This window comes from Mobula birostris, chromosome 1 (assembly GCF_030028105.1).
Source record: "Mobula birostris isolate sMobBir1 chromosome 1, sMobBir1.hap1, whole genome shotgun sequence".
Classification (NCBI taxonomy): Eukaryota; Metazoa; Chordata; class Chondrichthyes; order Myliobatiformes; family Myliobatidae; genus Mobula; species Mobula birostris.
The window spans coordinates 38,452,593-38,467,213 of NC_092370.1; the positions used below are offsets into that span (position 1 = coordinate 38,452,593).

At 39.2% G+C, this 14,621-nt stretch overlaps 1 protein-coding gene across 13 annotated transcripts in view; it reads right to left on the bottom strand.

Moving 5' to 3' along the window:
- LOC140195593 (centrosome and spindle pole-associated protein 1) overlaps positions 1-14,621 on the bottom strand; it is a 181,605-nt gene that overhangs the window by 150,550 nt on the left and 16,434 nt on the right. For 10 of the 13 annotated variants that reach the window (XR_011885525.1, XR_011885527.1, XR_011885528.1 and 7 more), the window contains exons 3-5: positions 12,113-12,230; positions 11,572-11,675; positions 9,615-9,695 (exon numbers count right to left, since the gene is read on the bottom strand). Coding sequence is in view for 9 of the 13 variants with exons in the window: in XM_072254248.1 (XP_072110349.1) it covers positions 9,615-9,695; positions 11,572-11,675; positions 12,113-12,230 (303 nt within the window). In the remaining 4 variants the exon portion in view is untranslated. Of the gene's footprint in view, positions 1-9,614; positions 9,696-11,546; positions 11,676-12,112; positions 12,231-14,621 lie in introns of those variants that run through there. The other 3 variants (XM_072254286.1, XM_072254276.1, XM_072254294.1) reach the window with 2 other exon arrangements.

The following is a 14,621-nucleotide window of genomic DNA, read 5'->3' on the forward strand; positions in this document are numbered from 1 at the left end:
ATCACAAGAAGCAGGGGTCATATTGAAATCACTTTGGAGGACAGGCCTTCACATATGTTAGGCCTGTATTATGAAACAAGATGCTCTGGAGTTTGAGAGAGACAGAATCTTGTACCTTGAGGCCTCGTGTAAAAAAAGTCCTAGATACACTGCTACGTTAACATACTTTTTAAGGTGTCAGACTATTTCTACTCTACAAATACAGTGGATTCTGTTAAGGGGCCATCATCTTATCGAGGCAGCTGCTTACTTGGGACAACTCTTAAAGAACAAAAACTGATCGAGAAAATTGCTGGGATTCCCCTCCCCTCGTCTATTTGGGAAACCATGCCACTTAATTGGGACAGGAGACTGTTGCCAAACAGTTTCCAACTAGCACCAGTCATGCTTAGAGCAAAGAGATTTGAATAGTGTCAGTTTCATGTGTCTATGCTCAAAAAGCAGTGAATTTTCAGTCACTAATAGTTGGCGAGTAATAAACAGTAAGACAATTTAGAAATGTTTTGCTCACTGCCGCTTGGAGATGCCAGAAACAGCCTGGAGGGAAATGATCTCACTATTTCAACAAGTTAGGAACTACAAAGAATTTGAAGGTGTCGACAATCATCTTGAATGTTACAATGAAAATGAAGATTTAGAGGATGTAATCATTGAAAGCACTGTTCCAATCTGCACGAAGTGTCTGCACTGATTTTGCTCACTTATAATCAATCAAAAGAATATGTCAGCATACACAGAATAAATTTCTCCATTGATAATTATTAAGAACCAATGCAGTTATACAGTGCTGTAGTATTTTTGGTAGTGTTCTAATATGTTGCAACTCCACTTAAATACAGAATTTAATACTCAGTTAAACGGTGCATAGCTTGCTTTTTTTTAAAAATACACTTTTTAAAATATTTCCATGAAACCAGCTAACTGGGACAGCTGCTTAATTGGGACAAATGTACTGGTCCCAATGTGCCCAAAGAAACCAGAATCCACTGCACTTACAGATCTAATTTCAGCAATGCAGTCAAAGCAATAAGCTTAAAAAAAATTAGCTTTATTTGTCACATTGAAATATACAGTGAAATGCATTGTTTCTGTCAAATCAAATCAGCAAGTATTGTACTGAGCAGCCTGCAAGTGTCGCCATACTTCCAGCACTAACATAGTTTACTTATACATCCTTTGGAATGGGGGAGGAAAACCACAGGTCACAGAGAATGTGCAAACTCCTTACAAACAGCAGCAGAAAGTCGAGCCCTTATCTTACAGTGGCACTGTAAAGTGAACCCACTAACCACTATACTTGTAGTACATACTCCAGTGCTATAGCCATAAATTAGAGAGGCAGAACATAAATCATAAGACATTGTAATTTGTGACGAGTGAAAAGTGGAATCTATGGCAAGCGCATCTGCCATGAGTGCTTGTAGCTCAATGAAATTCAGCTCAGAGATAGTGAGTTGGAGTCTGGGATGTGGACATCGCAATGCGTCGGGATGGGAGAATATTACCAGGACACATTTCTTCAGGACAAATGTACATCCTTTAAATTGGTCAGTTAAGTAAGAAAGAATCGAGTTAGGTATAGGGCTCCAGTACACAGCAATGCTGGTCAGAGTCTCAGCCCTTGTACCTGATATCAGGTATGAAGTTTTCAGCCTGCAGAGATTGTAGAATGGAAAAATAAAACACACAAAGCACCTTGGACTGAAAAAAGAGTGGTAAAGAGGACGTGTTATTAGGAGACATTGCTTAGAATAGCTGTGAGAACAAGATCCATATGCTGTACTGGAATAGAAAGGGACATTGCAATTGTTCATATGGGAACCAATGACATGGATAAGATAAAATATGTTCTGATGAAGGAACATAAGTGGCTAAGACCCAAATTAAAGACAACAAAAGTGATAACCATTGAATTATGACCTCAGCTACATATAAATTGTGAATAAGATCAATTGGATTGAATGTATGGGTCAAAATCTGGTCAGTTATGTGGGGTTTAATTCTTGTCCAGACCCAGGCCAAAGCGCACGTGTGTGTGCGCGCATGTGTATACAATGATTATAGCATCCATAAATACAAGAAAAGTTATTATAATTTAATGGCCATTACACATATTAAAGTGATGAAAGTTGAAAATTAATACTCCAGGTTACCTTAAAATAGCAATTGGAAGAGGAGCTGGGTTTTAGAGAACAGGATTAGGTTGTAAAAAAAGAAGAATTCTAGTACAGAAAATCAAGTATCAGTTTATCAGAAAATAAGTAATAGCAAAGAACAGAAAACACCGATGTGAGTTGTATACAGGCTCTCAAACAGCAAGGACAATGTCAGGCACAGTACAAATTAAGAAACTGGGAAAGGTAGTGACTAAAATATTCATGGGAAGTTCAATCTACAACCAAAGTAGCCATGATAGTATGGAAGAGAATTAATGGAGTTTATAAAAGATGATAATCTAGATCAATGTATCAAAGAACCAATGAGAAACAGGCAGCTTTAAATCTAGTATTGTATAATTGATTATATGCAATCTGTAAGAAATAATGTTTATTAAATGTTATACAGAGGTGAAAGTGATTTAATTCATTGTGGGATTAATCAGTTTTTAAATAGAAATAAGAAAACTATAAATCATATGGTCATGATAGATTGCAAAACTGCAATAAAAGTATGAAAGTAAACAAACAATTGCTACCTTCTGAAGAACTAATACAAGTAATATATTTCCCTTTAAGATAAAACAGGAAAAGTATTCCAGAAGTGATTTTCACGTTAAAGATGGCATAACATTAGATCAAAAGAAGAGGTTGATTAGATTGCTAAAAGCAACAAACACAACTAATGGTAAATTTCAGAATTCAGCAAAGGATCAAAGCATTAATAAAGAAAGGGAAAGTAGAATGCATGAGCAGGTTAACAAGAGAGACAATAAAATAATGAAAGGAAAATGACAAAATTTAATTGTGGCTCACATACAAATCGTCTTTTTGTCTGACATTACAGATACAGGAAACTTCCCAGCAATCATGGAATTCTACAGAGCTGTGGTAACTAAGGGGTTCAAAGAATTTAGTGTTAATAAACACTAACTTTGAAGAAATTAATTGAAGAAAGCAATAAATTCATGAATCCTAATTGGTTATGCCACATGGATTCATTAAAACTGAGACCATTTGGAATTACTTTGAGATTGTAATAGCGAAATAGATTAGGGCGAAGCAGTGTATTTAATCTTTGGAGATGCTACACAAGAAATTATTGAACAAAATTGCAGCATGTTGTATTGGAGATAATTTACTGATGTTAGTTGAGAATCGATTAATGGGCAGAAAACAGAATAGGAATAAACAGATCATTTTAGGTTACATAGAAAACCTACAGCACAATACAGGCCCTTCGGCCCACAGTGCTGTGCCGAATATGTACTTACTTTAGAAATTACCTAGGGTTATCCCATAGCCCTCTATTTTCCTGAGCTCTATGTACCAATCTAAGAGTCTCGTAAAACGTTGGGAGACTTAACAAATGAGGTGACACAAGTATGAGTGCTGGGGCTCCAGTTGTTCATAATCTATATTAATGATTTAGATAGGGGAAATCAAGTGCATTCATGATTGCTGATGGTACAAATCTAGGTTACTGGATAGGTCAGCTGGAAAATGTAAAGGAGCATCAGGGATATAAACAAACTGAGCACCGTGAGGATATGGTAGATGAAATGTATTGTGGAATAATGCAAGGGCATCCACTTTAGAAGCAAAATAGAAAGGTTCTTTTATTTAAATAGTGAGAAACTGAAAAGCACTGGTCTTCAGAGGGACCTGGGTGTCTTTATGTATGAATCAATGAAAGTTAAAACAGTCTAACCCCGTGTTATGGGTGTTTGTGTTCCTAGAAACATGCCTTTATTACGATTTTCCAGAATGCAAAACTGTTAACTGCACATGCATCAAGAAATAAGAGTTGAAAATTATATTTATCTTTTTTCTACTTAAATTCTATAAGAGCAAATGTTAATCCATAGCTCAAATTTTTAAGTAGTGATTTGCAAATTCTGTGAAGATGAATTTCCATTATCTGAATGCAGATTACACGCAGGAGTCACCTGTATGCGGTCCAAACAGGTAATAACAAAGGAGAACATTTTGTTGGCTTTTTTACAAGAGAATTCGAGTACGACTTAAGTGCTAACAATCTGACTTGGTCTTCCTAACAACAGAAGCATATACTTGTAACAGAAGATATACAAAATGTTCACCAGAATAATACCCAATATGTAGAGCTTGTCATGTGAGGAGAGGTTGGGCAAAATTACCCGAATGTCTATTAGGAGTATGAAAGATCTGACGGAAACAAAGTTCTTAGTGGCTTGATACAGAGATGATTTTCCCCAGCTATGGCGCCTAGAACCACAGATCACAGTACTGGCGACCCTTGCATTACAGCTGTTCTAGTTTAGGAAATTCACCCTTTCAGAAATAACGACCCAAAAATCTAAGCTACATAATAAACTTTGCTCTTACTGAACTTATGTTTGTATTTCTTTCTGCAGGCGCAACTGAAGTAATTTTTAAGCACAATAGATTTATTTTGTAGTCTAGCTATTTATTTCCTTCTCCAAAAGATTTTCCATATTATTTACTCTCAAGATGTTTGAAACAGAGCCAGCAGGTTTAAGAGCAAGTTATAAACTTAAATGACCCATTATCTGTTGTGAGTTATATCATTACACTATCTTAACTATATTTGGTATACAGTTGTAAGTGTGTACTGCCATGAATCTACAGTCACCTTCATCTCCAAATTACAGCTGCTAGCTACTTGTCAGCCAGCAGCTGCATTGTCAGTTACTTGTCAGCTTCCAAATTAAGTCTCTAAGATGACCAATGGCCCTGAATTAGCAGCTGCAGTACTTCTCATTACCATTCATTTCTTCACATATTGAATATTATCAAATATTCTGAAGAGGGCTGTAGAGGCTTTGTTACGTTGATTCAAGGCAGAAATCAACAGAACTTTTTAGATATTTAGGAAACAAGAGGATATGTAGTAAGCATAGGAAAATAGTAGAAAGGTTAAAAAAAATCTGCAGTAATCTTCATGAATGGTGGAACAAGCACAACATCATGAATATTCTTCTCATGCACTTTTCTCATGCTTATTTTCAAGGGAAGCAAAAATGTTAAACATTTGACTTTCACAACACGAGAAAAGAAGGCTCTTGAAAGATTCAGATTTATGCAGATGAACCAACTGAGGCATAAGCATGAAGTAAATTGTGATGTCACTAAAAAGCACTCAGAAAAATCAAACCGACAGGTTCAAAAACAGTGTATCATCTTAGATGCTATGCACATGCCATTAAATAAATTGTTTAAATTTAATATTGAAACCTATTTTTGGAAAGTTTAAAAATAATGCATAAAGCACTCAAAGAAAATACTAAGACTGTAAGCAATGGGAGCAGAATTAGACCATTCAGCCAATCAAGTCTGCTCCACCAATCCATCATGGGTGATTTATACCCATCTTAAACTCATTCTCCTGCTTTCTCCCTGTAATCTTTGACACCCTTACTAATCAAGAACCTATCAACCCCGTCCACTTTACATATACCCTAATGAATTGGCCTCAGCAGCCACCTGGGGCAATGAATTCCAGATTCACCTCAATCTAGCTAAAGAAATTCTTCCTCATCTCTGTTCTAAAGGATTCTCAGAATCCTTTTATTCTGAGGCTCTGACCTCTGGTCCTGCCATTCTCTCCCTGTCTACTCTATGCAGGCCTTTCAGTATTCAACAGGTTGCAGGCCTTTCAGTATTCAACAGGTTGCAGGCCTTTCAGTATTCGATAGGTTTCAATTAGATTCCTCTTGACTCTTCTAAACTCCAGCCAGTACAATCCCAAGCCATCAAAAGCTTCTCAAAATTAAAAGTTTCATTCCTGGGATCACTCTTGTGAACCTCCTCTAGATCCTCTCCAATGCCAGCACAACCTCTCTTAGATAAGGAGTCCAAAACTGCTCAGAATGCTCCAAGTGATGCCCCATCAATGCTTTATAAAGCCTTAAGTATTATATACTTGCTTTTATATTCTAGTATTCTTGTATTTGCCTTCCTTACCACCAACCCATCCTTCAAGTTAACCTTTAGGGAATGCTGCACTAGGACTCTGGTCACTTTGCACCTCTGAATTATGAATTTGCTTCCTATTTAGAAAATACACTACACCTTTATTCCTTCTACCAAAGTGCATGACCATACACTTCCCTATGCTATATTCCATTTCTTTGCCCATTTTCCTAATCTGTCCAAGTCCTTCTGCAGTATCCCTGCTTGCTCAACACTACCTGCCCCTCACCCATCTTTGTATCATCCACAAACTTGGCCACAGAGTTATCAACCATCCATGTGCAATAATTATTCAGCTATATATTTATTTTCCCACTTTTTATTACTCTCCCCCCCCTTTTGTGAGCTCAGAACAATCCAGCTTGACTCATTAAGTTCATCTTTATACTTTGCATTTCACAAATCCTACTTTTCTTTGTGCTACTCTCTGAATGCCCCCATCAATTACCAGATATCCACTTTTATGTTTATACAATATATTGCAGAGATTCAGGACCTTTGTCCCAATTAGTCCATGCCAACCATGATGCCCAACCAATGAATCTTTTTTTCTGCATTCAGCCATATCCCTCCATACCCTGCCACTCCATGTACCTCTTAAATTATGCCTAAACCATTTCTTCTGGCAGTTCATTCCATATACTCAGCACAGTCTGTATGAAAAAGCTGCCCCTCAGGTCCCTTTTAAATCTTTTCCCCTCTAACCTTAAAGCTATGCTCACTAGTTTTAGTTGCCCCGAACCAAAACGTTGACTGATTATTTCCACGGATGCTGCCCGACCTGCTGAGTTCCTCCAGCTTGTAGTGAATGTTGCTTTGACCCCAGCATCTGCAGAATATTTTGTGTTCTTGAACTGCTGCAGTCCCTGAGTTGTAGATATACCCACACTGCTGTTAGGGAGGGAATTCCATGATTTTGACACAACAACAATGAAGGAACGGTAATATGTTTCCAAATCAGGATGGTGAGCAGGATTTCCAAGTGATAGTGTTCTCAGTTATCTGCTGTTCTTGTCCTTCTAAATGGTACTGCTCATGGGTCTGAAAGGTGCTGCCTTAGGAACTTTGGTGTTTTGTTGCAGTGCATCTTGTAGGTCGTACATACTGCTGCAACTGTTGATCGATGGTGGAGGGATTGGATGCTTGTGGAAGCAGCACCAATCAAGTGGGCTGCTTTGTACTGGATGGTGTCAAGCTTTTTGAGTGTTGATGGAGCTGCACTCATCCAGGCGAGTGGCGAAGTATTCCATGACACTCCTGACCTCAGCCTTGTAGATGGTGGACAGGCTTTGGGGAGTCAGGAAGTGAGTTACATGTCACAGGATTCCTAGACTTTGACCTGCTCTGGTAGCCACAGTGTTTATATGGCTAAACCAGTTCAGTTTCCTGTCAATAATAACCCCCAGGATGTTGATAGTAGGGGATTTGGTGATGGTGATGCCACTGAATGTCAAGGGGCAATAGTTAGAGCCCCTCTTGTTGGAGATATTGCCTGGCACTTGCATGTTTTGAATGTTACTTGCCACTTGTCAGCCCACGCCTGGATACTGTCCAGGTCCTGCTGGATTTGGGTATGAACTGCTTCACTATCTGAGGAGTCACGAATGGTGCAGAACATTGTGCAGTCATCTGCAAACATCTTCACTTCTGACCTTATGATAGTTCAGAAGGTCAGCAATGAAGCAACTGAAGATGGTTGGTCCTCGGACACTTCCCCAAAGAACTCCCGTAGTGTTGTTCTGAGGATGAGATGATTGATCTCCAACTACCACAACCTGTATCAGGTATGATTCCAACCAGCGGAGGATTTTCCCCCTAATTCCCACTGACTCCATTTAAGCTAGGGCACCTGGATGCCATACTTGGTCAAATGTTTCCTTGATGTCGAGGGCTATCACTCTCACCTCTAGTATTTAGCTCTTTGGTCCTTGCTTGGACCAAGGAGGTGATCAGGTGAGTGACCTTGACAGAATCCAAACTGGGCATCCATAAGGAGGTTATTGCCGAGTAGGTGCTGCATGATAGCACTGCCGATGACCCCTCCATTACTTTCCTGAGGATTGAGATTAGGCTGATAGGGCAGTAAGTGGCTGGATTGGATTTGTTCTGTTTCTTGTGTACAGGACGTACCTGGGCAATTTTCCACATTGCCAGGTAAATGCCGGTGTAGTAACTGTACTGGAACAGCTTGGCTAGTAGCACGGCAAGTTCTGGAGCACAAGTCTTCAGGACTATTGCCGGAATTTTGTCTGGGCCCTTAGCCTTCGCAGTATCCAGTGCTTTCAGTCGTTTCTTGATACCACGTGCAGTGAATCAGATTGGCTGCATACTGACATCTGGGATGCTGGGTTTTTCTGGAGGTGTCTGAGCTGGATTATCTACTCGGCACATCTGACTGAAGATTGTTTCAAATGCCTCAGCCTTATCTTTTGCACAGGTGTGGTGGGCTCTCTATCAGAGGATGGGGATATTTGTGGAGCCTCCTCCTCCAGTGAGTTGTTTGTCTGTCCACCACCATTCACGGATGGATGTGGCAGGACTACAGAGCTTAGATCTGATTCGTTGGTTGTGGGACCACTTAGCTGTTATCGTTTTATCTATGCTTCTCATAATTTTAAACATTTCTATAAGGTCACTCATCATTCCCTTATATTCCAAGTAACAACTACCAAGCTTTGCCAACCTCTCCCTATAACTCAGGTTCTCGAATTCTGGCTACATCCTCAAATCTTTTCTGCACTCTTTCAAGTTTAACCACATCTTTTCTATACAAGGTGAGCAAAACTGTACACAGTACCCCAAGTGCAGCCTCACCAATTTACACAACTGCAACATAAGGTCACAATTCTAATACTCCGTGCCCTGACTAAAGTTTATCTTCACGATTACCTCAGTTTCACCTCATCTCTTCCCACAGATGTGGGCTACCCTGCTGAGCATATCCATCACTTTTAGTTTTTATTTGAGATTAACTGAAATTATTGGAGTCAGTTTATGTCCAGAATTTATTAGATGCTTAATTAGGTATTGATCTTCAATGTGGCAATGGGTTTCAAGTTCGTTTAATAATCATTCAACCATACATGAATATAGCCCAACAAAACAGATTTCCTCCGGGGCCAAACCGCAACACATATTACTAACAGCACAGTCAGAAAGAAAAAAAAGATAAAAATAATATAGCCCAAGTCATTAGATAGCAAAGAAAGCATCTGAAACAAATATATAAGAATTTCAAATTCAAGTCATGGAGGACTGATAGCATCGGCAAAGTTACCAGAAATAGCGTTAGGTGAACTGAGGGTTGCAGGCAATTTTTGGAAGATGATATAATACTTGTATATCTATTTCATCCATGCTAACAACTGTTTAACTGATAACCTTCTCACTTTCAACTCAGGCGTATTAACTAGTGTCAAAGAAATTTTCATTTAATCTATTTATTTAGTTACGAAGTTAAACAAACTTGCTCTAAAAACTTACCTTTGCTGATTTTCTGTCAGAAATGGGAAGTGAAAGGTTTTCAACTGTTGGCTGCAACTCCCTTTCAATCCTAGAATTTTTCTGCAATAGCAAAGACCTAGAATCAATAATTTTAAAGCAATAAAATTCGCTTCTTTGAATACACAATTCAGCCATTGATTCCTAATGTTTTTAGGACTCCATGCAGACCTGGAGCTACAAATATTATTATCTCTAAAGTTAAACTAAAAAAAATCTCAAATAGATGGCATTGTCACTCTCCTATATTTTTGTTCTTTCCCATTACCACTTCTGTCTTTTGCATTTCGTTCACCTTGTCAACTATGTCAGTTCTTCTTTCAAATCATGACTCTTTTCCTCCGTCTTATCTACCTAGCTCTGTTACATTTAACAGCACTTAATTAAGTTCAAGTAGCATTACAGGATCTGGAAGCGTCTATGCAACTAGTACCAACATGAAAGTACAAAAGCAGAACATCAAGAGAGCTATGGTCTAGTATAATGTAAACTGCACTCTCATCCAGCACCACCTTATTTTTGTAGAGCTGCTGACTCACAAGATTTAGGGTGCCATGTGTATGGAGACTGCACATTCTCACTTTGACAACATAGACTCTCCCTCTTTCCCCACGCCCCACTAGGTACTCCAATTTCCTCTCATATTACAAAGATGTATCAGTTGGAAAATTAATTAGTCACTGTAAATTCTGTCCAGTATTCTTGGGTAGCCAGAATTGATGAGCATGTGAGGATTGATTATCAGGAAAAAAAAAGGAGGGGGAGAAAAGACTGATGTAATTGCTCTAATTGCCAGTATAGACTCAATTACCAAATGGCCTCCTTCCGTTGTAAGGAAAATATGAAAACATAAACATTTAGCACTGAATATTAAGAATACTGTATATTCTGTCAACGAAGGCAATGCGAAGTTAAGATGGCGCTAAACTGCAACTCCTTTGCTTGCATCTTTGGAAACAGCTTTATTTCTATCTCTGATATCTTTTTTTTTCCCTTTTCAGGGTGTGGGAGGTTCTTTTGAAGACCCTGACCTGGAGTTACACTCTGACTTCGATTCTTTGAGGGAATGAGACCCACTCTCTGGGCCTCACGACCAGCCGCTTGATAAGGGTGCGGCCTGGAAGATAAGCACACCTTCAGGATTCCGGGATTTCGTGGCTGTGGTGATGTGCTGATTCTAGGCTGGTGCCCCTGACTGAAGTATTGTGGGAAAACACAGAACATCGGGAGCAACGGGTTAGCTGCTGGGGGTTGTGTGCCTGGACAGCTGCGCATTTTTGGTGCCGACTCTCCGGGTGCAGAGCTTGAAAAAAGCGGCGCAACAGACTTTTAACATCATAAATCAGCAAGCTGTTTGTTATGCCTCCCCTCTTTGCTGGTGGGGGTGGGGAGGTCGTTGCCTTGCTGCTGCTTGTGCATGGGAGGGGGAGTTGGATGGTGCTTTGGGGATCTAACGTTTTAACTGTTGTTCATTCTTTGGGGCACTCCTCTGTTTTTGTGGATTTCTGGGAAGAAAAAGAATTTCATGATGTATATTGTATACTTTCTCTGACATTAAATGCATCTTTTGAAATCTATTGGCTCAATGGTAAATGATGGAAGATTTGAGATTCTATACTATCAATTGATGTCATTCTGAGAAAGACAGTGAAAAAGAAAAAAAAGAATTCCTACTCTAGAAGTCCAGTATTTACTGATAGAATGCACATGCAGATGGACAAGGAGATAACAAACATAGCTGTGAATTTCTTCCTTGTTCCCCACATGCACCCAAGTAAATAACACTGTAACACTTCATATCTAGTTTCTAAAATGGGAAAGGGAAAAATAATAGTGCCCACAAAAAAGCAGGAATGATTAGGCTTTCAGAACAGATGGAGAGGAGAAAATAACTAGTTACACATTGGCACTGACATAATCATTCGTTGCAGGGCTCTACCTCAGCCATATAGCGTCTGTAGTCTTGTCGAAGTTCTTCCTTCAATTTCTGCTTCTTTTGATCATATTCTAATCCAAGTGGCAGGCTTAACCCATAGTTTTCTTCTAAAAATAGAAGTTTTTGAAATAAATAACTTCTAAAAATTAATGATATGTCAGAGCAAATTAGCCTGCATACAATATTGATTTTAAGTTATCTGGTATGACATAACATTATGGGTGGATTTGAGAAATGTAAATAAAATAAACGCACATAGACATAAACCATTTGAAATGTGGGGAACATCCTCTAACGTGTTTTAGTTGAGTCAAATATTGTTTCTGTGCTGTAATTTTAATCTAATTCTACGTAATCATGCATAAGAATTAAACAAGCTGACTTTCAAATAGTAAATCTTCACAATTTGTGCATAAAACAGATGTATCATTAACCAAAGACAAGGGACATTTGATCCTCCTATTTAAAATAAACCAATCCAACACAAAAAGGTACTGAGCATAATAGGAACAGTAGACCTATCTATTGGGTGCTATCAACATACCTTTAGATCTATCGGTATGTGGATATTGTTTTGTAGGCTGAATAATTGGGAGGTTATTTCCATTGGCTGTTGAGTCAACTGCTTGATTGGTGGCACCAAGTGGTTCTGAAGATTTTGTCTGGGAGAGGGAATTGGGGATGAATGAAGTTATAAGATTATGAACTGTAAGTACCTCAAACTGTCTCTATCAAAGAAACAAGTCGTAATCACATAGTAAAATTTACTTACAAGCTACATAGTTAGTTAGTCACTAGAACAGCCACTCAGAATATGCTAAGAATTGACTAAATCCCCTTAACTCATCTCTTAATGTTGCCTTCTTGTCCATTTCAATGCAACTTCTCCAGCCAACCTTCCTTTCCAATCTATTTTCTCCAGAGGTTTATTTGCTCTTGAAGTACAACTTTAAAAAGATAAACATGCATGTTTTTGCATTTCACAGGTGTAGCCACGTTTCAGAGGCATAAGCAACTACAACATTTAAATGTTAAGTGACCACAAATAGGTGAAATAATTATCTTCAAAACCCAGTGCTATTTTTGGCATTTTCTAAAATTAGCATAATAAAACTGGCATATTTATGTTAAAAAATTACCAGTTCTGTAATCAACAATCATTGTTTTACTTTACCATGTACACAACCGGGACTAAAAGTACAAGCGCATGCACCCAAAAAATGTGTGCTGGAAAAGTGTTGCCACAGATATCATAAATGTCCTATGAAAAGAAGCTAAATAGGCATTGCATATTTTCATTGAAATGGCAAGGCTAAGGGATGTTCAGAGGAATTTGACAGTGGCCTGTCATGGAAGCACATAGGGGAGACAGAGTGGCACTTGAACTAATGTGCATCTGAGGTTATCAATTGGGGAAGTGGTTGGGGGATGGAGGAAACAAAAATGGAGCATTTATTTGGTACATTGGTCGATTGAGAAGATCAAAGGGTTCAGGAACATTAAGAGAAACGAATGACAAACACAAAAAAGGCCTCGGCCCAAAACATCAACTGTTTACTTTTTTCTATAGATGTTGCCTGGCCCAGTGAGTTCCTCCAGCATTTTGTGCGTATTGCAAGGGAAGAGAATGAGTTGAAGGTCATAACAGTAAAAGACAAGAACAGGTAACCCAATTCAACACTGTGACATGAAGATCCATTGTACCAGGAGTCAGTAATAGCAATCATCACTGCTATTACCTCATTTATATTACCAAATGCACAGATGCCCAATCTAATTTTTGGAATAAAGTAGCTCAATCAAGCTGGAAATGATCAATATCTGGGGAACAAAAAAAAAATTCAATGGTATAATATTGAAAGAAAGAAACACTTATCAAATTAGGCCACAAGGGCTTAAGACAATAAGACATAGGAGCAGAATTAGGCCAGTCAGCCTAGTGAGTCTGCTCTGCCATCCAATCGTGGCTGATTATTATCCCCCTCAATCCCATTACCGTGCCTTCTACCCATAACCTTTGGCACCGTGACTAATCAAGAACCTAGCAACCTCCACTTTAAATATACTCAATAATTTGGCCTCCACAGTTGTCTACGGCAATGAATTCCACAGATTCACTAACCTCTAATGAAATTTCTCTTCATCTAAATGGACGTCGCCCTACTCTCAGGCTGCACTCTCTGGTCATAGACTCACCCATGAATTCAACCTCAAAGTTCCCGCACCCCCCATTTCTATCTCCTACCCAAGATAAACAATCCTGCCTGTCCAGGAAGACCCATTGTTTCAGCTTGTTCCTGCCCCACTGAACTCAGATCTGCATATCTCGACTCAGTTTTATCCCCCCCCCCCCGCCCCCGCCGGTTCAGTCCATTCCTACCTACATCCATGACACTTCACATGCTCTTGGTCTTCCCAATGATTTCAAGTTCCCTGGCCTCGAGCATCTTATTTTTACCATGGATGTCCAGTCCCTATTCACCTCCATACCCCACCAGGAAGGTCTCAAAGCTCTCCATTTCCTTCTGGTGCCCAGACTCAACCAGTTCCTCTGCTTAGCGGAACTCATCTTCACTCTAAATAATTTCTCTACTGGCTACTCCCACTTTCTTCAAATAAAAGCTGTAGCCATGGGTGCTCGCATGGGTCCAAGTTATGCTTGCCTTTTTGTCAGCTACATGGAACAGTCTATGTTTCAAGCTTACACTGGTGTCAGTCCCCCAATTTTCCTCTGCTATATCAACGACTGCATTGGTGCTGCTTCCTGCATCCATGCCAAACTCATCGACTTCATCAACTTTGCCTCCAACATCCACCCTGCCCTCAAATTTACCTGCTCCATTTCTGACAGCTCGCTCACTTTTCTCTATATTTCTGTCTTGGAGACAACTTATCCACTGACTTCTATTATAACCTCACTGACTCTCACAGCTACCTGGACTACACCCTTCCCACCCTGTTAATTGTAATAATGCCATCACCTTCTTTCAATTCCTCCATCTCTGCCGCATCTGCTCTCAGGATGAAACTTTGCATTCCAGAAAGAAGGAGAT